Below are 26,908 nucleotides of genomic sequence, written 5' to 3' on the forward strand. Positions count from 1 at the left end.
GGCTGAAACCTAGAGAGAGCTAAACAGTGAATCCCCCGTCCCCCCCATCCACCCCTGTCCCATTTTTTTTTTATTGATGCATTTACAATATTGTGAATGAGTTCCATGCATACAACGTTCCAACACCAAACCCTCCACAAACGATTTTTTTTTCTTTTTGGGTCACACCCAGCAGTGCACTCCTGGCTCTTTTTGGGTCACTCCTGGCTCTGCACTCAGGAATTACTCCTGGCGGTGCTTGGGGGACCATACGGGATGCCGGGGATTGAACCCAGGTCGGCCACGTGCAAGGCAAACGCCCTACCCGCTGTGCTATCACTCTAGCCCCATGGTTTTTTGTTTGTTTGTTTTTCAAACGCTCAAAGAGCACGGAAAGCGCGCAGCCCTTGTTCCTAAGGCGTTACCTTGGGACACAAGCTTGAAAAAGCAGGGCCTGGGCTTAGTGAATAGCGACTGACAACTCGGTTCCCGCAGCTGCCCGCTCCGGTCACCCCAAGGCTTCCCCGCGCGCCTGGGGAGTCCCGTGAGCTCCGCACAGCCGCCTCTCCAGAGGCCGCGCCCTGGCCGGGACCGACCGGCGGGGCGAGGGGTGGGGCAGGGGGAAAAGGGTCCAAATGCGGAGACCTGCGCACCCACCCACCCCCGATCACGTGCCCGGGCCGCGCACGTTTCCGGGGCGTCACGTCCGGGTGCGGCGGGCGCCGAAGTCCGGCGGACGCTGGAGGCCTCGGGTCCTGACTTCCTGCGTCCGTCCTTCCATCCAACTGCTGCTTCCCTGTTCCTAGCGGGAGGGATATGAATGTCTCTGAGCCTCCGCCCCGCGACGGGGTCCTGGCAGGGCCAGGCGAGGACTTGGGGACCGGGGAGTCGGCGCCGGGTACGTGAGCCCAGCGGGTGGTCGCTCTGGCCCGGCCCGAGGGTGGAGGGTGGCGGCCGCCGCGGTCCGGGGCGGCCTGGAGTCCGGGAGTTCGCACACACTTGCGGCCGGCTGCTGTTGGTGTCATTTGCTGTGTGTGAGTGCTGATCCCGGCCACATTGTGTGTGGTTGGCTTGTGGCACGGTCGTGGGTGAGGGTGGGGTGGTCGGGAGGGCGGTCGGCTTGTAATTCAGAGGATGAATGTAGCCGATATTCTTGGCCTGACGCTCCCGCTGGCTTGCTGTCTGCCTCCCTCTCCTCCGCGGTCATCCAACCCCCTTGGGTGCACAGAGCTATTCTGGATATCCCAAGGCATCCAGGAGGATGCCAAGAGTATCAGTGCTCCCAGAACGGTGGTGTTTACGCGCCGTCCTTGGGGGAGTTGAGAAAACCGGCAGCAGGTTCTGTGCCGTGTGGGTCAGAAGCGGAGTCCTGGATAGGAAGGTTATGGGACGGGACGTGTTCCAGAAATACGGGGCTTCTGCCCTTACCCACGTGGTGCGCTCAGCCCGTTCTTGGACAGGCCTTTCCTCACCGAGGCTGCAGTCACACTTGCAGAAGTTGTTTTATAAACAGGCCTCCTTCGTGTCTGCAGCTCGCCGGGCTCCTGACAGCTACTTGCCTGCTAGGTTGTTCATTGGACGGTGGTTTTGCTCCAGCCTCACCTAGAGCACGCACGTCCAAGCAGATGTCTGATGCTATTAATGGTGCTATAGAACTCCTCAATTTTGGGGATGTTTTTAGGTGATTTTCCTCTGGCCCAGTATTCAAGCTGAAGGATTCTGCTACCCCAGTTTCCATCTCCTCTTTTTCTTTTCACCCTACAAAAACAGTCGTAAGGCTGGTCCATCTCCAGCTTCTTCCACCCCTTCTATCCATCCTGCTGCTGGCTGCCACATCACTCAGGATAAAGCAGTAGCCTTTTTTTATTATTATTAATTTTTTTTATTAGTGAATCACTGAGATACAGTTACAGACTTACAAACTTTTGTGCTTGCATTTCAGTCATACAATGGTCAAGTACCCATCCCTCCACCAGTGCCCATTTTCCAACACCAATGGACTCAGCATCCCTCCCACCAACCCCACCTCATCCCCCACCACCCCGCCTCTGTGGCAGGGCATGACCTTTAAGCAGAAGCCTTCTGATGTTGTTTCCTTGCTTGGAAATCTTCAGTAGCTCCTTACTGCTGGTTAAACAAAAGTCTGTTCTACTAGTTTGCTGAGAATCTTCATAGGCAATCCTATGGATGCATACCTCACTGCTCCTTATAGCTGGCACTCTAGACACCCAGATTCCCTCTTTGTAGAGCAGGCCTATTTTGAAACAGGATGCAACCCTTCCAGTCCTGTCTTAGAAATCTTACTCACTTGGAAACGGTATCCCTGAGGCCTAGTGGGCTGTATGAGCACTGCCTGTTACATTAGGAAGTCAGTTTTTCAGTTTCGCAGTTTCCCTTTGGAAATGAATAAAGTGTCTTAAGTTTCCTAAGAATTTATCCTGCAGGAACTGTTACACAAATATGCAGACAACAAAATGTAGAAGTATTCTATAGTTCAATCTTTTTGCATGTAGAAATGCAAAAAGCATGAAGTGTAGAAGAAAGAGGTTGCCTGGGACCAGATCTTAGAGCTAGAGATTTGCTTTCTAGTGGAGACCCTCTTCCTGTCTTGCAAATGACTATTTTCTCTCTCTGTAATTAGATAGTGGAGAGAAAGTGGGCTTGGACTCTGCCCTGTCTTGGGGACCATCCATTCTCCTCATGACCTCAGTAAACCAATATTATTTCCCAAAGGCCTCATTTCCAAATAGCCTAGCTTTTGTTTATTTTTCTTCAAATAACCTATTTTGAAGACTGTTTAAGAAACTCCAGAGTGACTCAGAGAAGTACTTTCACTTTTCAGATTATGATCCCCACCCCCATTTGTTTCACTTTTTTGCAGTAAATAACACTTAAAATGAAATGAAAATTTCATCTGTTTTTCAAGTTTGTGCACTGGCATCCACATTTTCTTTAGGGATGGTTCCAGACTTTTATGATGAAATTAATCTTTCCCTCTTCTGAATTTCCCTGATAGTTACTGTTCCCTGACATGACTTCTTACATCCTGTGATTGACCTTTCAGAGAAGGGGATTTATTTATTACAATCTCAGAATCTAGTATACAATAGAGTTGGGCAGTATGTTTCTTATTTGACTAGGGTAAGAATTTTTTGTTCTTTAATCTTCCACAATAAAGAATTGGGTATAATAACTGAATGTCTGTAACTACACGAATTACTTGCTTTTAGACTACAGTAGCAGAATTATTACCGTCTCATTCACCTTTCCCCGTTCTGAAATGAGAAACCATTTATTGAGCTATGATTGACCTATTAATGACCTAATCATTATTGACCTATTACAGACGATTATTTGATCTTGGCTATGTTTTTTTTTTTTCTTTAGGGCTGGAGCGATAGCACAGCGGTAGGGCGTTTGCCTTGCACGCAGCCAACATGGCCGACCCGAGTTCGATTCCTCCGCCCCTCTCGGAGAGCCCGGCAAGCTACCGAGAGTATTCGATATGCCAGACACAGTAACAACCAAGTCTCCAATGGAGACGTTACTGGGCCCGCTCGAGCAAATCGATGATCAACGGAGGGCCTTTACTTATTTTACTTTACCTTACTTTACTTTTGGGGAATGGGCTCTCAAGTGATACTAGGAGGCCTGGGGACCTTCCTTACCATTCTCACCATACATGGATCTACACAGGAGACAGTGATTGTACACTATTTCCTACTGTAAATTAAGATGCCAATTCTCAGACAAGAAGAAAAGGTTTTCCTTTTTCTTATTCTGTGGTGCTGGGAAGGGAACCCAGGACCCCATTCAAGAGCCAGAGTTCTAGTGCTGAGTTTCATTTTCAAGAGAAGAGGAGAAATTCTTAGAAAATCTTTCCTGCTGACAAACAACAAAACTGCCTCTTTCTTTAACATGTAAAACGTGTAGTGAACTATATGCAAAATATACATTGACTTATATTTTTAGTTCCACAGATTAGGAAAAAAATGCTTTTAGCTATTTTATATATATATATACATATATGTATATATGCACCAATGTATTTGAGTCAGCACATACAGTTTTACTTACACAGATTGGGGGAAAGTCTTTTTAAATACCAGGATATGCTCAAAGGGCTTGAGCACAAGAGGCTCATTTTGATCCTTCATGTCACAGGTTCCCCCAGCACTGCCAGGGGTGACACCCCTCCCACCAACCAGCTGGGAATAGCCACCATGCACTAGTAGGTGTTGCTCCCAAAATGCCTGCAGGCATTGCTAATACACTTATACACTTATATACACACATATAATTTCTGTATGCTTTTGAAATCAGGATTTCTTGCCTCATTTTAACAGCTTTCCTACTTTTAGTCTTTGGATTCCTTTATATATTTTTATTTATTTATTTTCTTTTTTGGTCACATCCAGCAATGCTCAGGGGTTACTCCTGCCTCTGCATTCAGGAATTACTCCTGGCCGTGCTCGGGGGACCATATGGGATGCTGGGAAACGAACCCAGGTTGGCTGTGTGCAAGGCGAATGCCCTACCCTCTGTGCTATCACTCCAGCCCCTAGGTTCCTTTAATAGTGACCCAGAATCTATAACTCTCCTGCCTAAAGTATAGTTTCAGAATTTTTCATGTTATTCTTTTAACCCAAACATTATCTTGTACCAGTAACCTATAATTTGGTTTTGAGAGGAAATTCAGAAGATAAAAGTTTATATCTGTATTAATCTCTGTGTGTGCACCGATTCCCATTGCTAACCTCCCCTCTTTCCTCCATGCCAATTTGATCTCCTAAATTTGATTTCTGCTTGGGTACAGGTTTAAGTGACTCTTCTCCAGATGAAGGGCTCGTTGAGGATGGGCCAGTAGAAGACAAAGCTGTGGAGCAACTGGTGGAAGGATTGCTTTCTCACTATCTGCCAGATCTGCAGAGATCCAAGCAAGCCCTCCAGGAACTCACGTGAGCTGTCACACCAGAAGGGCACTCATTTCCCCTCTAGCACAGTCTGTCTGATTCACTAGTAAAGGTGTATGCATTGTATTCAAGTACAATAGTTTGTAATATTTAATAAATATTCTCAGTAAAGATAGCAACTGGCAGTGGAAGGTAGTAAAAAGTAACATTGACTGCTTAAGAAGTATCCCTAGTCAGGGACTGGAGTGATAGCACAGTGGTTAGGGTGTTTGCTTTGCACGCAGCTGACGTGGGTTCGATTCCCAGCATCCCATATGGTCCCACGAGCACCGCCAGGAGTAATTCCTGAGTGCAGAGCCAGGAGGAACCCCTGTGCATCGCCAGGTGTGACCCAAAAAGCAAAAAAAAAAAAAAAAAAAGAAAAGAAGTGTCTCTAGATCTTAGATTCTGTTGTTGATTTTGGTATTCACTGTTATTTTATGAAAGTATCACCTATTGGCAGTCTCACAGGGTGGGTGTAGATCTGTTTTGTTAGTGGAGTTGGAAAACGGCCTCCATGGGCCAGAGCAGTAGTACAGTGGGTCAGCATTTGCCTTGCATGTGACTGACCTGGGTTCGATCCCTGGCATCCCATATGGTCCCCTGAGCATTACCAGGAATAATTCCTGAGTGCAGGAGTAACCCCTGAGTATTGCCAGGTGTTACTCAAAAAGAAAAAAAAAATTGCCTCCATTGAGAGTCTGGAAGAATCTTTTAAAATTCTTTTATTACTGTTAAATTGCTAAATCACCCTTTTTTGAGATGGCCCTTCTTTTTTTTTGTGTGTGTGTAGGAGTACTGCTATTTATTCAGCCACTGATTTAGCTGATTGAATTGGGCATGAACTCCACCTTACTTTTTTATTTATTTTTTTCTTCTTATATTTATTTATTGAATCACTGTGGGAAATGTTACAAAGATTTCAGGTTTAAAGTCTCGGTCATACAATGATCAAACACCTTTCCCTTCACCAGTACTCATTTTTTTACCACCAAGAACCCCCAATATACCTCCCCTCCCAATGCCTGTGAGGCAGATGATTTCTACTTAACTCTTCTCTACATTGATTACATTCATTACTTCAACAAAAGATGCACCATTATTGTTTAGAATTTCCCCCTCCCAACAATCAGAATTGCTGAAAAGGCATTGTGAAATACTTTGTTTTCTATAGCTGGTATGAGAATCATATAATGTCATATAATGATTTTGGATTTCTGCAAAGAGCCAGATCATTACGAAATTGGTTTCTGTGCGTCTGGTGTTTTGGCTGTGCCAGAGAGCCACTCGTGGGGGCAACTCGTGACCTTGGTAGGGCGTGAAGGATATGCTGGTACCCTCCTTCCCATGAGACTGCAGTTGCCCTGTTACCTCCAGCTCATACTTGGCTTTCCTATAAGTTCTAAGGCGGTCGCCACCTTGCTGTTGGGGGCGGGATTGGGGGGGGGGGGGGGAGGCGGAAGGGAGGAACACCCTTTCCCTCCCGGGGAGGCATCCATTCACTTTTCTGCTGCAAGCTGTTGGGCTCTGGATTAAGTCCTTTTGCCTCTGGAGCCATGGCGAGATGACCCATTTTATATAAATAAATAGAACCCATGGAAGTGGAATCAATTCATGTGCACAATTTGCACTGGATTTGGATTCCAATTCTGAAGCTGTCTTCAGTTTAATTTTTGTTATAAACTACCAGTATAGAAATTGCAGGGATTAAGGAGTGGTAGATAGAAATTAAAATTTACTTTGTAATTAACATTGGGTATAGAAGACCGAGAACATAATTAGAGCCAGGGAGATAGCTTCAGGGATCAGCAGTACATTGATAAGGCTCTTGTTTTATTTCTGATGGTACATTACCCCCCACCGTCCTGCCCCAACTGATAGGCCTGGCCCAGGAAGCTTCAAGTCTTACAGAGTCTAAATATGTGGATCCTGGCAGTTAAATAACAGGCTCTCACCAGGAGGGCCCCCAATGTCTTCTGAGCACAGATTGGGAAGCATCTCTCCCTCTCCCCAAAACTATAGTTTATGTATATTTGTCATTTTATTATTTTAATTCAATGTCTTTTTTGGGGGAAAGAGGCACATGCAATAGTGCTTAGAGCTTATTCCTGGCTCTGTGGTCAGGAATCATTTCTGTTGGTGCTCTGGGTCTCCCTTTGTAAGTTTTGAGAGTATCTTTCAAGGATTTGTGTCTCCCTTTGTAAGTTTTGATAGTATCTTTCAAGGATTCAGTCTTTCATCGAACTAAATTTATTGGCAAAATTGCTGAGCGTTTGCTATCCTTTTAATGGTGGTGGATTTGGTAATGATGACTGCACTTTCATAAATTTTACTAGTAATTTGGTATTTTTTTCTTTTCAGTTTTTGTTTCAGTTATAACCTGATGTGGATGTTATAATTGTCCTTCAGCTTTGTCATTGCTGTTTTATTTTTTTCTTCTTCACTGTTCCGAATGTAGTCTTAGAAACAAATCACATCATGTTTACTTTGTTTATAATATTCCTTAAAATATTGCATTTTATGATCCTTGAGTGTCACTTACAATCCTGTGATCCTAGCATTAATTGATATGAAGAGAATTAGTATTATTAGGAAAATTGGTTTCTCTCCATAGTAGATTTTTAATCAGTTTTGATGAGGAACTTTAGAGTTACTTCGACTGACCTTTTTGCTTTATAAATGAAGACATTTACATAAAAATAAACTCAATTTCTTTTTAAAAAAATTTTAATAGTGAATCACTGTGAGTTACAAACTTACGAACTTTCGTATTTCAGTCATACAATAATAGTTTACCCATCCCTCCACCAGAACTCAGTCTCCTCTACCAATGTTCCCAATATCCTACCCCATCCCCCCACCCCACCCTACCTCTGTGGCAGGGCATTCCCTTTTGTTCTCTTTCCTTTTGGGTGTTGTAGTTTTCAGTAGAGGTATTGAGTGGCCATCGTGTTTGATCTATAATCTACTTTCGGCACACATCTTTCAAACTGACTGGTTCCTTCCAACATCCTTTACTTGGTGTTCCCTTCTCCATCTGAGCTGCCTTTTTCCCCAGCATGTGAGGCCAGTTTCCAAGCTGTGAAGCAGAACTCCTGGTCCTTATCTCTACTACCCCTGGAAATTAATCTCCCATTCTGTTACTTTATACTCCACAGATGAGTGCAATCTTTCTATGCCTGTCCATCTCTTTCTGATTCATTTCATTTAACATGATACTTTCCATGTTGATCCACTTATATGCAAATTTCATGACTTCATCTTTTCTAACAGCTGCATAGTATTCCATTGTGTAGATGTACCAAAGTTTCTTTAACCAGTCACTGTTCTTGGGCACTTGGGTTATTTCCAAATTTTGGCTATTGTAAACACTGCAGCAGTGAACATACAAGTGCAGATATCATTTCTACTATACTTTTTTGCCTCTCTGGGATATATTCTCAGGAGTGGTTATTGCTGGGTCAAATGGGAGCTCAATTTCTAATTTTTTAAGAAGCGTCCATACTGTTTTCCAAAAGGGCTGAACCAGTCGGCATTCCTGCCAGCAATGAAGAGAGTCCCTTTCTCCCCACATACGCGCCAATACCAGTTGCTTTTGTTCTTTCTGGATGTGGGCCAGTTTCTATGGTGAAAATAAACTCAGTTTCTAAGATTTCACAACTGGGCAGGCAACCTTATGATTCTTAGTCTTTTTTTTTAATTCTTATTTGTTTCTTTTTTGACTAATCCCTAATACGTATTTCCAACTCTACTTTGAAAAGTTATTGTTTGTCAGTTCTTTTATGAGATTGTTGTCATTTTTACATTTCAGTACGTTTTTGGGAAGAGGGGAGCGTTCACACCTGGTTGTGCTTGGAGCTTACACCTGGCTCTGCTCTCAGGAATCATTTCTGGGGGCTTGGGTGACCATATGCGTTGTCAAGAATCGAATCTGCTGAGTTCACCATGCATGGCAAGCATCCCACCTGCTATACTATTACTCTGGGGCTTCAGTGTTTCCAGCATAAAAGAGTTGCTCAAAATAACAAGTAATAAAATAACATTAAAATTGACTAGCTATTAGGTTGAAATTGGGGAAAGGCAGATTGGATTGCCAGATTATTAGCAAATTGGAATATTATTTTCTGAAAAAATATGCTTTATCAAATAAACCTTGGAAAGTCAGTACATGTTAATTTCAGTCAAATGTTAATTTCTAACATTTGAACCTAGATGAAATGATTTCAGCATTTATGGTATGTCAGGTTTATTTGGCTGTATGTTTTTCTTTCAGACAGAACCAAGTTATATTACTAGATACACTGGAACAAGAGATTTCAAAATTTAAGGAATGTCATTCTATGTTGGATATTAATGCATTGGTAAGTATGATTTTATTCATACAGCTTAATGGCAGTTTGTTTTAGAACTGACTATAGTTTTATTCTCCCAACTTATTCTTTTTTTTTTTCTTTTTTGGGTCACACCTGGCGATGCACAGGGGTTACTCCTGGCTTTGTAGTCAGGAATTACTCCAGACGGTGCTCAGGGACCATATGGGATGCTGGGAACCTAACCTGAGTCGGCCTCATGCAAGGCAAATGCCCTACCTGCTGTACTATCGCTCCAGCTCCCCAACTTAGTCATATATATTTATATATATAGATATATATGTATGTATTTTTTTTAAATCTTGTAATTGGTAAAATTTAAAATTTAAGTTTTAATAGGAAATCTTGATGTTCTTTTATTGTCTTAAATTGTTATCGTTTGAGTGTTTGCATATATGATTGGAAATTTGAGCTTATAAAAAAATGAAATAAATCTACTTATAATAATTTACAAAAGCTAAGAATATGGAACTTCTGGGGGTACGTTTTTTTTCCTAAGAAAAGTACTTCTGGGGCAGAGAGATAGTATAGCGAGTTTCCCTTGCACATGGCCGACCCAGGTTTAATCCCCAGTAGCCTTGCACGCTGCTGACCCCGGGCCAACCCTGGTTTGATTCCTCTGCCCCTCTCGGAGAGCCCGGCAAGCTACCGAGAGTATCTCACCCGCATGGCAAAGCCTGGCAAGCTAACCATGACATTTTCGATATGCCAAAAACAGCAACAAGACTCACAATGGAGACATTATTGGTGCCTGCTCGGGCAAATCGATGAACAACGGAGGACAGTGCAGTGCAGTGCAGTGCTATCCCATGTGGGATCCCATATGGATCCCTAATATCCCATATCCCATAGTGGAGCACTGCTAGGAGTCATTCCTGAGTGCAGAGCCAGGAGTAACTCCTGAGCACCACTGTGTTTGGCCCCAAAACAGAAAAAAAAGCTTCTCTTTTTAGCAATTACTTGTTTTATTAATATTAGCAATTTAATTTTGGCCTCTTTTGGGTGTGTGGTTTGTTTCAATATTTTTTTAGCTCAATTACAAATGCAGGTTTAAGTAATCCACAACATATAATTAATCCATTGAGTTACTCTTATTCCACACCTTACTTTAACAGGTTAAGGTATTTTTACTGAAGAATTTCATAAATTCTGATTTTAACCTCTAATATTTTCACAGTAAATGAAATTGGTCTATAAGAGAAAACATAAAATTAATTTCCTATGTGGTATCTACTATCTGGGTGTTGACTTTATTATATCCAGGAGATTGTAGTCTACAAATTGTTAAATATCAGTGTTCCCTTCTAAGAAGGGAAATTAATTTTAGAACAAAGGAGTGTGGTTTTAGAAGTACATTTCCAACTTGCATATATATAAATGTAACTTGCACAAACTTAAGCTTTTTGAAATTTAGACTGCAAGCATCTGAACCCAAATGCTTATTCTTCTCTGACTGAATTTTAGCTAGTATTACAGAACTTTATGAGTTCTAAATGTTGCTATTATGATTCTGCCTTCTGTAGCAAGGTGCCTTAAGTTTCAACAAAAGTATTAGAACATAGATAGCACAATGGGCTGAGCTCATGCTTTGCATGTTGGAGTCCTGGGTTCCATTTCTGGCACCATACGTTCTCTGGAGCACCACTGAATATTGGTCCTCTCCCCCCCAAGATAAAACCAACCTTAAAAACCCAAATATTAAGAAATAAGACTGAATAATAATAAATATCCCACTCTTTACCTAGTGCTATTCTCCCCACACTTTCAAAATAATAAGGCCCACAGGAATAGTGCATTGGCTTGAGTGCCTGCCTTGCAAGCATACGATCATGAGTTCAAATCCCCAGTGTCCATATATGCTGAACTAAGTCCTGACTGCTCTGTGTTACCCAGCACTGCTGTAAGTGATTTCCAGCCACACCATAGCCAGATTGTGTAGGCACCACTGAAAGGGGTGCCACCCCTCCCCACGCTCGTGGCAAGCCCCACAACTAGAAAGATAAATAAGAACCACAGCCAGGAAGTATAACTTCTGGTGAGTTCACATAACAGCAGCACAGTGTGATCCCCAGTGAGCACTATGACTTTGTGTACCTCCAGTAAGAGTGTAAACCCTTGTGAGCCTGTGTGCAAGCCCTGCAGCTGAAGCAGTGCATATCTCAGGAGTGCGGGGCCAAGTGTGTGAACGCAGCAACAATGTGCAACCCTGCTGCACAAGGTAAGCCCTACCATGTGCAGCTGGTCATCAAAACAACAGCAGCATCAGAAACAGTGAGGGGATGGGAATGTGGTGGGGAATAAAAAATAAAACAAGTTGATAACTCAGGAATCAGCAACCTGAATGTGTGTAAACAGGAACCTCAGTTCTATCAGTATGTGGAGCAAATTCTCCCAATAGCCTGAGTCACCCTTAATTTTTAAAAGTTATTTCCAAGCTGAGACTATGGCTCAAGGGTAGAACACATGCTGAGCATGTGTGAGATCCTGGGTTTGATCCCTGGTACCATGTTTCCCTTCTCCCCCAGCATTGCCAACTGTGACCCCTATTGAAATCATAAACAGCTTTCTCTGTGATGGGCAAATAATGTAAGAGTTGTGAAAAACCCATTTATGTAGTGTAGCTCTTGATCCACTGTCTGACCATTCGGTTATTTATGTTGACCATGTACCAAGGGTCATACTTTTCCACAAAGGAGTTAGCAGAATTAGTTTATAAGAAGTAAGCAGAGGGTGCTGGAGAGAGTACAGAGAGTAAGGTGTTTGCCTTGCATGCATCTGGCCCAGCTTTGATTCCCTGCATTCCCTAAGGTTTCCTGAGCCCACCAGGAGTGATTCCTGAGCACGGCCGGGTGTGACCCCCAAATAAAAACAGAAGAAGTGAGCAGATAGGAAGGAGGACTTCTGGAATAGTTTGTGCTGTACTTCAACTTTTCAGTATGTTCAAGCTACCAATTCCTTGAGTACCAATTGAAGTGATAGATTCTTTTCAAAATACAATCTTTGAAACATTGAAGGAATAATTTAATGAAAAAGTGTTTTCACTTCCCCCCACCCCCACATGATTCTGGAGGCCCTAGAGCAGCTGATCTCTGTTCACAGATGTTAGACCAGCACTGCAGTGAGCTGAAAGCTCAGAAATGATGTCTGCCAGCTGCTTATTTTTAATTCTCTTGGTGCTGGTTGGGAGGAGTTTGAAGGTTTTCCTTGGAAAAACTTTACTCCCCTCAGTCTTGAAGTTGTTTTTTCCTTTCTTGGTTTGCTGGTTAGAGGACAAAGATGAGGAAGAGCCTTTAGCACTCCTAGAATCATTCATCCTTTGACATAGTGAACCCTGCACTCCTTCTTGCAAATAGCCCCTGTCTTTGAGTCTGACTCATCTGTGCAGTGTTGGGACTGTGACTGCTGCTTGCTAGCCTGAGCCATGAATGTCTTTCTTGCCAACAGAGAAGCAGAAGTGCACCAGCTGCTGAACAGCAGCTATTAAGTAAGATGGCTTTAGCTAGCCACATGCTTGCACGCATTCCCATTTTATTTAATTGTATAGCCTGTTCATAATACTGTATCAAGTTAACAGTAAAATAGACCCTTTGTGAAAGACCACATACTTGTTTCATTATGAACTACAATAGTTGAATTTTATTGGAACTCTACATTTTTTTTTAAAAAAGATGAACTGGTTCTTTAAGAGAATTAACAAAAATAAGGAACTTGTGGATTTTGAAACATACCTCAGAAAATTCAGAAAATCAGCTATTTTGGGGAGGGAATGGGTGGGTTCCTAAACAATGCTCAGCCAACCAACCTGGGTGATTCAGTAACAGGTCGAGGATGCAGTGCTGGGGATGCTTCCAGAGCTGTACCAGCAGTACAGGGGCTAGGCAATCAATTGATGTTAGCGTTCAAACTTGGGTCCTAGTATATCCTAGGTAGCTGTATCCATAGCAGTTTGACTTTGCTATGTATTTTCTTGCCTTTTTTTCCTTTCTTTTTATTTTGGGTTGGGGGTGCTTAGAGTTTGGGGTACACAGGTGCTTAGAGTTTACTCTGCCTCTGTGCTCAGGGGTCACTCATGGTTGTGCTTGGGGGACCATAAGTGATGCTGGGGATTAAACCATGGTCAGCCAAGTGGAAGCCAAGTTCTTTAACCTCTGTATTATCTCTCTGGACTAGAAAATTGACCTAGAATTGGACAAATATAGCACTGCACTGCACTCCTGTTGTTCATCGATTTGCTCTAGTGGGCCAGTAACATTGTGAGACTTCTTGTTACTGTGTTTTGGCATATTGAATATGTCACGGGGAGCTTGCCAGGCTTTACAAGAGGGACAGAGGAATTGAACTCGGGTTGGCCGGGTCGGCTGCATGCAAGGCAAACTCCCTACCTGCTGTGCTATTGCTCCAGCCCAAGGACAAATATAACTTAATAATATAATGGGTAGGGCATTTGCCTTGCATGTGGCTGACCCAGATTCAATTTTCCCATCTCTCTCGGAGAGCCCGGCAAGCTACCAAGAGTATCCTGCCCACACGGCCAAGCCTGGCAAGCTCCCTGTGGTGTATTTGATATGCCAAAAACAGTAACAAGTCTCACAATGGAGACGTTACTGGCGCCCGCTTGAGCAAATTGATGAACAATGGGAGGACAGTGCTACAGTGACACTGCTAATATTTTTCACAATAATAAAAAGTATAGTTCATGCTTTCTAGTAGTAGGCAACAGGCTGTAGGAAATAAATTTGTCTAAAGAGTTCCAGGCTTGTGAAGCAGGGCAAAGACTACACTGACTACGTTTGTCTTCCCCACTGAGTTGACAAATAAGTATTTGTTGAATGGCTGAATGATGACTGAATGAATCAGACAGAATCAGTACTGTTGCTTGTCAAAGGGGCAGAAACTTAGTCTCCTCTCAGCCTTAGGCGTTTGTGTTATTTAGGAACTGAAAGCCCCTCCCCAAAGAGATTATCAGATAGGAACTCAACTGCCTCCCGAAGGCCACTAATCTCTCTACTGATCCACCTACCTCATTTTTGTTTCATGGAGAAGGAAAGTGTCCACACAGACGCCCTTTCGCCCAAACTTGTTCTTAGAGCTCCTTTGTTTGGTTTTTCCTAATGGGCAGATGTTTCACTAAAACGGTCCTATGTACTCCCTTGTAAAGGGAGTCTTTATTTTATTTATGTCTTTATGTCTTTATTTTATTTCGGGTTTTTTTTTGTCTTTTGGGGGGCTTCGCAAGAGAAGCTTAAGAGGCTGTGGGGTCCTTCCTGGCGATTCTTGGCCAACCAATGTGAAGGCCCAAGGATGTGGTGTTGCTTTGACCCTATAGTGCTGGGTCATCTGGGCAGTGCTTGGGAACTTTCAGGCTGCAGTGCTGTCACTGCTCAGCAGACCACTGGTTCCTGGAATCAGCTAGTGTTGGCATCTTGCAAGGCATGAAATTGAGAACATTATTGGATAATCTCCCAGGAATTATAGGATATCATGTTGCATGTTTTTCAAGCAAAATATTACTATAAACTATATTGTGTGTGTGTGTGTGTGTGTGTGTTTAGCAACTCATCTAAAGTGAATTGAAATCCTAATGGATTTCGAAGTCCTAAAGGTTTTCAAAATCTTAATGGTTTAAATGAAATTTGAATTCAGAAACTAAAATATGGAGATAATTAATAAGACTTTACAAAATTTAACCAATTTAGGAAGAGTGAGCCATGACTTATGCATTGACTTACCTTTTTGTTTTTATATTTTGACTTAATTTTGCTATTTCAATTTTACTTTCCATTTAATTTTTCCATGTTCAGTTTACTGAAGCTAAGCATTATCATGCGAAGCTGGTGAATATAAGAAAAGAGATGCTGATGCTTCATGAAAAGACTTCAAAACTGAAAGTGAGCAGAAAATTCTTCAACTTTGTTTAGAAAAAGTAGATTTCATTTTCTAACCTTTTAAATGTCGTATAAGGTGACATACTGAATTCATGGCTAATTGTTTTCTGTTAAAAAATACTCTTGAGGGGGCTGGAGTGATACTGCCATGGGTAGGGTGCTTGCCTTGCACACAGGGTTTAATTCCTTGCACCACATATGGACCCCAGAGAAGGCGTAATCCCTGAGTAGCCCAACCACTGAAAAATACTCTTTTGAAATGCATGATGGGCTCCTCTGATAGCTGGACTAGTCGGCTTGTATTTTTGAAATATGTCACTGCAGTTCTTAATACAAATTTAGAATAATTTTTGTGGGAGTTATTAAGGAGATTTTTAATGATCAAGAATGAATTTATAAGTTACTATGAAATTTATTAAAACATATTGATAACTTATATCAAAGTACTATTAAATTAGATTATAACCTGAATCTTTAATTTGTTTGGTTTGGATTTTTTTTTTTTTTGACATAGAAAAGAGCACTTAAGCTGCAGCAGAAGAGACAAAAAGAAGAGTTGGAAAGGGAGCAACAACGAGAGAAAGAATTTGAAAGAGAAAAGCAGTTAACTGCCAAACCAGCTAAAAGGACATGAATAAAGGTTCAGTGTGTCAGGGCATGTTTCTGTCCCAGATCCTCTGGGTCCAAGATGACCTAAATGTAGACTGAAGTTAATATATAGTGCCTTATACATTAATCCTGTTGTGAAATTCCTTTCCCAGAGTACCGTGTCTCCATATTTTCATTTTAACCTTTAAAGAAACTCCTTTTTCCTCTGTAAAAGACACAGTGTCCCATATTTATGTTTTTTCAGCTTAGTTGACGATGCTGTGTGGCTCACACTTGAATGTGGAATGTGGTTAAATTAGCACAGATTGCAGTGCTGGTATCACTGTATTAATTTAAAACTTCATTAATTTTGCCTTGAGTTGTTTATAAATTGGAAAGTGATTTAATAGCCTATCCCCTAAAATGGTTAAAAATTTGTATGAAAATATTGACCTCTTCATATGGATTTAAAAGTCACAATATCTTCCTTTATGAAATGATTTTCCTTTTCTGACAATGCATTACTGAATTTTGCCTATTTGTTTTTGATTGGTTTGTTAAGACGAAATGCTAAGTCTTAAATCACATATGCTCCTGGAAAAGAGATGGTGTAGGCCTTCCTGAAAAGCATGGTAGGCGAGTGTCCGGAAAGTAATAGCATCTTAGACATAGAATAGGTGAGCTAGATAGAACCCTGACCCTATACATTGTCTGCTACCTAATCACAGTTGTTTATTTAGTTCTTATGTAGATTATGTGGATTCAAAGGAAATTATATCCATTTCTAAAATTTGGTGGAGCTGTCACACACTCAAATATGTGTAAATATTTGTGATAATTGGTAATATATTGAGATGCACTTGTTAAAGTTGATAAGATAATGAGCTCAGTAATCCAAGTGGAAGATCTAATATATATATATACATATATATACATATAATTTGATTATTCTCTTATTTGCTGTGTGGTTTTATATGCGACTTATTTTTTTTGTGCCTTTAAGAAATTCCTAATGTACTCCAACAACTCGTTTTATGGGTAATACAGGAATGGTGGAAAATTAGTAAATACCTTCTTTGTAAAAAAGGCAGCATGATACCTTTTATGTTTTTTTCTTTTTCTGTAGAAACTTATTGTATGCAGGAAATATGACATTCCATAGTTTAAAATTGAGTATATTATTTACTGTTTTAAGTATTTTCTATCCAGCTGTTCTCCAATCTCTGTTATATAGAGATTGTATAGAACCTGTAAAACTGTATGTTAGAATGTATATATTTTATAATCTGAATTACACATTTGGTAAGCTGGAATTACTACCTCTAATCACATATCTTAATGAGGAAGGGGCATTAGATTCAAGTTGAGTGCTAAGATCTGATGTATTTAAGGTATAAATAATTTGTTTGAAAACCTTTCCCTTTAATGAATGAAGATTTTCACAATTCACTTGACTTCATAAAGAATATAAATTTATTTTTATTGGAAAGGCAAAATGTTAGACACTATTGCATAGGACAGAATCAGTTGGGGTTTGTAGGACAAATGATGTCACCTAAAATAGTGAATGTAACTCATTTAATCACACAAGAATTTACATTGTTTCAGAGAGTGGTTCCTAGACCAACTGCAATGAATATTTAAAATGCTAGTTTCTTGTGGCTGGAGAGATAGTATGGAGCTAAGCTAAGTCATTTGCCTTGCATGTGACTGACCCTGGTTATATCCCCAGCATCACATATCTCTGCCTCCCCCCAAGAATCCCTGTGTGCTGCCTGGCTGCAACCCCCCATCCTCCCGACAAGATATTAAAAAAAGAATAAAATTCTGGATTAGAGGTACCACTCTCAAAGTATGAAACACTTATTTCTCCTTTAAAAGAAATTTCTTCAATTGATTCTTGTGTAATGTAACAGTTAGAAACTACTAGTCAAACTGCTTATGTCAGAGATTCCCACAGCGGACTTTGTTTTACCATCACCTGGGAACTTAAAATAATATTTTAGGGTATTCTTTATTTTTGGCTGGAGCGCAGTTATGCTCAGGGCTGACTCCTGGCTCTGCACTCAGGAATTACTCCTGGCAGTATTGGGGGACCATATGGAATGCCTGAGATCAAACCCACATTAGCTGTGTGCAACACCTTGCACACAGCTTACCTGCTATACTATCTCGCTGGTCCCCATTTTTGGATATTTTTATTCATTAGTTCTGGTTAGGGAGGACCATGTAAATTTTAAAGAGCTTCCCAGATCATTCTGATGCCAGAAGTCTAGTTATTTATAAGGATGGAGAATAATTTTAGTTATTTAGTAAAACTTGTTGGGTTAATCTTTGAAATTCTAAACTGCATTAGTTTAAAGTCAGATTTAAGATTGAAAATAGATAGCTGGCAGGAAATAGATAAAAGTCTTTTGGTTAACTGAACTTCAGTATTCTCTATTGCAATCATGTTTATTGAGTGAATTGCAAGGTACGTATTTAGGGTTCTATTCTTTAAAATTTTGAAGACTTTAATATGGTAGTCACATGTATTAAAATTTACTCTTTTTAGGTCAACCATTAATCAGAAGTACCATCACTTTTGTAATTAAAATTTGAAACTATAGCTGTATTTCAGAAGCATCAAGACATATCTTACTGACTAAACTTAAATTAGTTTTGTATTTTTGTGTAAAATGATGAATTGGTACTCTGGGTTTTTTTTTTTTTTGAAGGGGGTTGAAAAATGTTCTCTACTTTTGAAACCTATCATATCTGCACTAAACTAAAGTGATAGGAGTTTGTATTTACTTAGCAATAGGAACTCGTAAATGTGCAGATGTTGAATGTAATATGGATTGTGTCTACAGCAGGATTTTGGGTGAATATGGTGTATAACTATGCCAAGTTTACATTTTCCAAGATTTTAAGTGTATTAGATGAGGACTACTTTCAACAGTTGAAAAAACATAATAAAAAAGGTTACTGAATTATGCAGTGTGGTTTTTTCAAGCACTATTTTGTAAAGGTAAAAGGTAAAGGCCCTCCCGTTGATCGTCGATTTGCTCGAGCGGGCCCAGTAACGTCTCCATTGGAGACTTTGTTGTTACTGTGTCTGGCATATCGAATACTCTCGGTAGCTTGCCGGGCTCTCCGAGAGGGGCGGAGGAATCGAACTCGGGTCGGCCATGTTGGCTGCGTGCAAGGCAAACGCCCTACCGCTGTAGTTCCCTTTTTCTGTTTAGTATTTCTGAAATTTCATTTCTGTGCTTTCTCAGCTGTTTTATTCCTCTTTATGTTCTGTGTTGATTGCATCCTAAAATGGCAATCCCGCATAGGAGAAGAAGTCCACTCACTATTTCAGAAATAGAAAGTGATAAAGTGTGAAAATATTCTGTTTGAGATAACCTACCTCATAAAATTCTTTTCTCTGGGAAAAGCATAAGGGCGACTCTTTAAATTTTTTAAAAGCACATGGGTGTGCTTATTTAATTTAATTTGCGGGGGGGCCATACATAGCAGTACTCAGGGCTTACTACTGGCTGTGCACTCAGGAATCACTCCTGGTGCATTTCCAGGGACCATATGTGGTACCAGGTATTGAACTCAGGTTGGTCATATACAAGGCAAGCACCCTACCCACTGTATTATCTCTCTAGCCAAGCTACAATTTTTAGTGGTTCAATAGAAATTTCAAAGTTCCCTGTCTATAACCCAGTGTTTCTTTGTCTTTTTTTTGATCATCACCCCCTTCAGGTCTTGTTTCCTCCCTGTGGCCCACCTTGTCCTGGCAGTTGACCCCCTAGACTCATTTTCACCTTGGCCCTCTTGGAATATCCTGCATTGGAGGTGAAGGACTCTGAGCTATATAACCCCCAGTTGAGAACTGCTGGTGTAATATAGATAGATAGATAGATAGATAGATAGATAGATAGATAGATATTTTTTTACTTATAGAAATTTAGAATAACTTAGGTTTAACTTTTTTTGGTAACCTGGGATGGAGTCCTTGGACCGCTGGGAAGGACACTGGAGGACTTTTGGAGGGACATACAGGGATAGACATTTTGATTGAATTTTAGATGTGTTTTCCAGAACTGGATCTATAAATTTCATTAGATTCATATATATTCATGTGCTCTCATATATATACACATATACTTTTATAATTCTTCCAAAGTAGTCGTTAAGCATCCAAACCTTACTGCACACATATTTAATAGTTATTTGGTTTTTCCTTTTAAAGATGGCTTCTATTTTACAGTTATTGTTTATTGTTTATTGTTCTCACTATTTTTTGTGTAGATTGACTAAATCTTTATTTGTTTGGTCAAATCAAAATAAATCTGACTCAAACAAAACATTGTTTCTGCCATGTTTGCATGTATAAGGCCAGATGCCATTTAATTTTCAAATCAAAATTTGGGTGAGTGTTGGTTTATTTTCAGAACTGTTAAGAGTCGTTAGGGGAGACAGTTTTCAGTGACTGATTTAAAAAGCTCTTGTAAAAATTGCAAAGGAACACTATGGGAAAGAAAAGAAAATAGGTAAAATTGGTAAAAAAAATAAAAGGGAAGGCTAAGATTGAAGTAGAAAGGAAAGGGTAATGAAACTTTGACTTGGAATAAAGGTAGCTCATAGGCATATTAAGAATAATAAAAACCCATCTATTGAGAATAAAAATAATGGAAAGTTGTAAAGAATAATTAATGAAAATCCATTTATTGGGAATAAAGATAGTGGAAGGCTGCTCCTTTCTGTCACTTCATCATAAAATGAAGAAAAGGTTGTAGTTCTGATTTTTTTTTTAAATCATGATTGCTGATGTGCTTCTGGAAGACTTCAGTGCTCATCTGGTTAAAGGAGAGGACTGGAAATCACACTGCGCTCAGGTAGGTTCTGCTCATTCCTAATTTAGGCTTTACTTTTATTGGTGTGGTGAAGAAAACAGCCAAAGGCATATTAAACATTTTTTGCAGTGGACTACAAAAAAAGGATGTATAGAGACTTGAAGATCTTGGCATCTGCTTTGATCCTTCAGTGAGAAAGTTTTAAGCATACAAGTATACATAGTCTTTAGTATGCAGTGGTTAGTATTGTGGACCCTGTAATCAGCCTCTTCTCACATTCTTGGTTACATGTTTTGTGTGTTTATTGAGATGGAAATAGATAGATATGTCCATATATATTTAAATTTGTGGGAACACAGGATGGTCTCACTTATCTGTGGTAGATAGAATAACTGGATGAAGAAATGTAATGTACTAAAGGGAGGATGCCCAGATCACCCTTAACCCCAGAGCTTAGAAAGGAGGACAGAGAAGGGAGGCAGGGGAGAAAGAAGATGAGAAAGGGAAGTAATGGAGAAGAGGGGTCAGGCTTCAGTTAGAGTGATGATGTAGGAGAATGGTATAGTTCTCTCTCTCTCTCTGTATATATATATATGTGTGTATATATATATATATATATATATATATATATATACATTTAAAGCACAGATTCAGCAATATTTAAAACAGATAGGGGGGAGGGCCGGAGGGAAAAAACAAAAGACAAAAACATTAGATTTAAGCTGCAACCACTGAACTTTGTAATGTGCCTGTCGAGATGGTGGGGATGAGGGTGGAGGGAAATCAATACAGGTGGTGGGATTGATGTTGAAATACTATATGCCTAGACTTCAACTACCAATAACTTTGTAAATCACAATTCTTTAATTAAAAATTTTTTTAAAAAAGTTGTTTGTGGGGCCATACCTAGAGATGCTTGAAGACTATCAGGACCACACATTGACATCATGGTGCTTCAAGCAGCTGCTGTGTCAGGGATTGAAACCCAGGGCCTCACACATGCGAAGCACTTGAGCCACGTACCCAACTATCAAGATGAAGAATGTTTTTATATTTTTATTCCATGGTATAGTGGTGCTTGGTCTAATTAGTATTCTCTTGATTCAATTAGTATTCTCCAGAGAATGCGACCACTAGTGTATATGTGTAGTTAGATTGGTTTTAAAGGATTAACTCACATACATACATAATTGTGGGAGCTCGTAGTTTTTTTTTCTTTTTGGGTCACACCTAGGATGCTCAGGGGTATGGGAATCCAACCCAGGTTGGCCACATGCAAGCAAATGCCCTCCCCGCTGTACTATTGTAATCCTAATTATTGTTGTTGTTTGGTTTATGGGCCACAATTGGCTGCATGCTGGCAAAAGCTCCTGCCCCTGGGTTGGCAGTTTTAAAGTCTGCAGAAATGGCCAGCAGGTGGAGACTCGGGAAGAGTAAATGTTGAAGCTTGAATTCAAAGGCCGTCTGGAGACAGAATTCCCTCGTCCTCAGGTGATTTAATTGACTAATTTATTTATTTTGGTCTGAAACCCTTTAATGGAATGATTGGGGCTCACCAACGTTTAGTTTAATCTAAAAACTGCCTTGAGAGCATAGGCTAGTATTCAACCAAATATCGAGCTACCATACTCTAGTGATAATGCTATATAAAATTAATCATAGGAGTTGGGATTGAAACAAAAAAATATGGATATTAAAAATCGCTAGAACAGGGGCCAGAAGGACTATAGCAGGGAGTGCATTTCCCTCGCATGCGACCCACTGGTGTTTGATCCCCTGCATCCCATATGCTCCCCCAGATATTGCCAGGAGTAGCAGCACCAGGCTTAGCCCTGGTGGTCCCTAGCACTACTGGGTCTTCTCATCGCTGTATTACCAGTGAAGCACAGAGCTGATCTGAGTATCACTAAGAGAGGCCCCTAGACTTCCAGATTACTGTGCCGAAAATGTCCTTAAATTTATAGGAAGTTGGTTTTATAATCTAGCTACACTGAACTTGTATTATACTTTCACAGCCAGGAACAGTTGAAGTAATTCCAGCAAAGTAACAGGATTTAAAAACCCTAGATTATATAAGTGTCATCCATGAGGACTGTGACAGCAGACATTTCTCAATTCTGACATTGCCAGGGAGTCTATCAATGCCACATCTCCTGTTCAGATTTGTGTGTTCTCCATTAACTATGGGCTCTATGGGCTGCTTACAAACAGCTGTGTCTGTTTTATAGCAGACTGCAGATGAGCATTTCATGGTTTTATAGCCTGCTGAAGTGCAGCTAGGCAATGCTGCCATCTTGTGGTTCTCTAGTTCTTCAAAGTCTAGGACTATTTTGATTTCAGGTAAGTCAGGGTTTTCCTTTTTTTTTCCCCTCTCTCTACGAAACCCTTTAATGGATTGATTAAGGCTCACCATATAATCTGCTATAAAGTTTACTGACTTAAATGTTAGTTTCATCTAAAAGCTTCCGTCAGAGCATATGCTTCTGCTTAAACTTATGTTGAAACAGTGAGATGTTTGCTTTTGTTGTTTGTTTTTGGGACACATGCAGCCATGCTCAGGGCTTGCTTCTTGCTCTATGCTCAAGGATCACTCCTGGACTGGCTCAGGGAACTCCATGGGGTGGGGTGCTGGGGGGTTGAACCCTGTGGGCTACGAGCAAGAAAAGCGTCCTATCTGCTGTGCTATCTCCCCAGCTCTGGTGAGATGCTTGAAAATATGACCTATGTGAAATATTTGATAAGGTTTAATACTATGTATAAAAATATAATAATATAGTTTTCTAATCTTCATGAGTTTTCTAGTTTGTTGCATCCCCAAGCCCCAACCCTCCAACACACGGATACACAAATAACCTTTTCCGGTCACAATTTTATCAGCCATGCTTAGAATCCTCTTTTAAGAAAATTATTCCTAGCTAAAGGTTTCTTGTGGGCAGAGTTTCTGGGTGCTCTGTATTTTTAATTTCACCTGGCCCAAAGGATAATTAGTGAGAGATTGTCCAGGTTGGGAAAACTTGTTGTCTAGACAGGGACTTTGGAGAATTTCACTGACTGAGCCAGTTACTGACTTGGAAATATGTTTTAGGCTTATGGCCCAGGGAGTATCAGTCCTTTAGTAACACAAGAAAAAGTGAGAAAATACAGAAGCAGGGAGAGAGCTGTGAAGTGCAGTGTTGGGAGAAGTAAGGATCTCTAAACTTGTGTTTCCAAAAGAGGACAGGGTCACGAGACCCCTCCAAATGGTTTGAATCCTGAGCAATTTTCTTGTACAAGGCTGCTTGAGAAAACTTTGTGCTGGGCTTTCATGGCTTCCCGTGAAATTTGATTATTAAGTTAATATTCCTGTTTCTCACAAAAATTTTACAGTACCACCTATATCCTTATATTGATGAGCTAACCCTAACAAGCCTATGTGTATTGCTACTATAAACATCTAATATTATCCTTGACTTTTAGCTTGCTTTAGCATGTTGAATTTTTGTGTTAATATGAAATATCTAATATTTTATATTCAAGATAAAGCTATTAGGACTTTTTGTATTTCCATACCAACTAATCTCAGAATTCAGAAAAGAAGCACCTATATGAGTCTGGGTCAGCCTCACACCTCTTCTGGGTACAGCTGTTGCTGGTCAGTAAGAGAAGGAAGGACGCTGTCCGGGGGTGAGCTGTGAGAGGTGGTGATTCATTGGGGCGTTTCCCTTTATATTACAATGGAACAGATGTACAGCAGTTCATTCTCACTAGGCCTGGTTATCAGTGTTCTGACCTTTCGGGAATAAAGGTTTGAGTCATAACAGGTGAATTATCAAAACCTGCTAAAATGAGAACTGAGGTGAAGGGGAGTTAGAATGGATGATGGAGAAGGAAGAAAGATCAGCACTAACCATGGCTCTGGGGGTCAACTGTGGTGGTCATGGACTATAAATCATCCAAGAAACTTTCAAGTTACCCCACAGGTGGAACAGCCTAGAGAATTGTTCTGTGGTACCCAGCATACTTGTAATGGGCAAAAGACCAAGCGTGTGGGAACAAGATGAAGAATACACAGTTCCTGCCTTCAGTGGGTTTATACTTTTCTTGGAGAGTTAATTCATTATGCTAGATAGCATTGTATTAGAGGGAATAATAAGTTACCATGACAAAGGCTCAAAGGGGCAGAAACGGAGAAGAAAGGCCGTCTGCTAGCATATAGATGGGGCTGGGAAAGAGGGAAGATGTTGGATGGAGCCACACTGAGCAGTGGCCACAGACAGCGATTAGCTCCAAGGCCCTTACCCACAGTCCTGTTTATTTTGGAGTTTCATCTGGCAGTGCTCAGGGCTTACTCTGGTTCTATGCTCAGGGATCACTCCTGGTAGGACTTGGGGTACCATATGCAGTGCACAGGATTAAACCCCAGTCAATTGCATATAAGGCAAGCACCCAGGCCCATGAAAAAGCTGCTCCCTGAACTTTAGAGAAATAGATTTACCCTAATTTTATTTGGAATTTCTAGATGGCAGCAGCTGAGCACAAGCCAAGATTGCTGATTGAATGGGAGTCCTGTGTGGCTTATGAAGCATTTTCATACACATCCGTGCTGCTGGGCAGTAAAGCAATGTACTCTTCATTGTAACAGACGAGGGAATTATTTGCTACCCTATACACGGTTATAATTGTTTCTATGCAAGATGACTAACAAAATAGCATATTTGGAAAGTGTTGGGGATTCCTTTTTTTTTCCTTTTTGTCTTTTTGGGCACACCTGGTGGTCGTCAGTGCTTACTCCTGGCTCTGAGCTCAGGAATCAGTCCTGGAAGAGTTCAGGGAACTATCTCGGATACAACATGGATTGGCCGTGTACAAGTCAAGTGCCTTACCTTTCTCTCCAGTCCTGGGAATGCCTTCTTTTTTTTGTTGCTTTTTTGGGGGGGTCACACCTGGTGATGCACATGGGGTTACTCCTGGCTCTGAACTCAGGAATTACTCCTGACAATGTTTGGGGGATGATATGGGACGCTGGGAATCAAACCCAGGTTGGCCCTACCCGCTGTGCTATATCGCTCCAGCCTCGGGAAGCCATCTTAAAGTAGGCCCAATACATAAACAGTATGATGTCTCTGCATACCACACTCTGCTTCTGAGGCTGCCCAGGGGTCTGGCAGGGTGAACATGGTGCTGTATACTCTGGGTACTTGCATAGGGAGTTGGTCAACACTCATTCCAATGTCCTACAAGTTTCAACAGCTCCTCTGGGTTGGTGCCAACCTGGCTGGCTGAGATAAAATTTGCTGCCAAGAAGGGGTGAAGGCATGGAGTGCATGGCTGGTACAGCAGACTATCCTGTTAAAGCTGTGTGCCGGCAGAAGCAGCTGCTTGACCTGCCTTTCCTATTCTCCAGAGAGTTCTTTCCCATACCCTCATTCTGGTCTCCAACCCTTCCTGCAGAAGAGGCTATGTACCCCTCTATCTTCCTGGAGTTTTGCTTTCCCTTCTCTGAGATGCTCTGGAATTGGATTTACTCCACTTCATGCCAGCCCTCATTCTTACCTCCTCCCTTACCTCTTCACGAGGTATCTCCTTTCTCATCTCACCAGCTAGCTCTGCAAGGGTAGAGGCTGAGTCTGGGTTTTCAACAGTATATGAAAAGGTGGCAGGGAGCAGAATGGGCACCCATCAGATGAAAGAATGAACACGTGAATAAATGAGTGAGATGCTCTCACTCTTCCTGTCTCATGGGATATTCCTGGTCTTCATGGGAGAAGGAGAGGTCCTAGGGGAGAATATAGAATGAATACATGTATAAATTCCTAGGATCTGCCTAGGACATGTCTTAACTCTGAATCTGATTCCTTAACCCCAACTTCAAACTTCCTGGCAAGCTGTCCCTTCTAAGATTCTGCTGAGACTGTGTTTTCCACATCTAAGCCAGGTTAGGGAGGGTGGGAAGAGAGGGGCTGAGTGATGTCTGTCTGTGCAGACCTGGCAATGTATTTGTGTGTGCGTGTGCGTGCCAGGGGGCATTTCATTTGTCAAGGTGGTTGGGGCATCATCACTGGTGTGGAGAGGGAGTGGGTGCCACTTCTGCTCTGCCAGACTGCTGGAAGTGGCAAGTGTCCTGTTGTCTTTTCTCTCGCCTCATTCAAGCATCAACAAACTGCATTTTTGATAAAACAAGCTAGATTAAAGTTTAACTGTAAGTTCACATTTTTGCATGTTTTAAAAATCATTTTATATTTTAAATTTTTTGGTAAACTGCCTATTTTTATTGATTTATTTTTATTGAATCACCGTGAGATTCACAGTTACAGAGTTGTTCA

General features: G+C 41.1%; 1 protein-coding gene across 1 annotated transcript; it reads left to right on the forward strand.

The window, feature by feature from the left end:
* The first annotated feature begins 666 nt into the window (after window positions 1-666).
* On the forward strand, window positions 667-18,746 carry BLOC1S6 (biogenesis of lysosomal organelles complex 1 subunit 6). The gene is made up of 5 exons (XM_056135362.1): window positions 667-877; window positions 4,796-4,937; window positions 9,205-9,292; window positions 15,103-15,189; window positions 15,701-18,746. Exons 1-5 carry the CDS (start codon window positions 796-798, stop codon window positions 15,818-15,820), a joined length of 519 nt encoding a protein of 172 aa, XP_055991337.1. The 5' UTR covers window positions 667-795; the 3' UTR covers window positions 15,821-18,746.
* The last annotated feature ends 8,162 nt before the right edge of the window (window positions 18,747-26,908 follow it).

The sequence above is a fragment of the Sorex fumeus genome, unplaced genomic scaffold, assembly GCF_029834395.1.
Source record: "Sorex fumeus unplaced genomic scaffold, SorFum_2.1 ptg000111l, whole genome shotgun sequence".
Classification (NCBI taxonomy): domain Eukaryota; kingdom Metazoa; phylum Chordata; class Mammalia; order Eulipotyphla; family Soricidae; genus Sorex; species Sorex fumeus.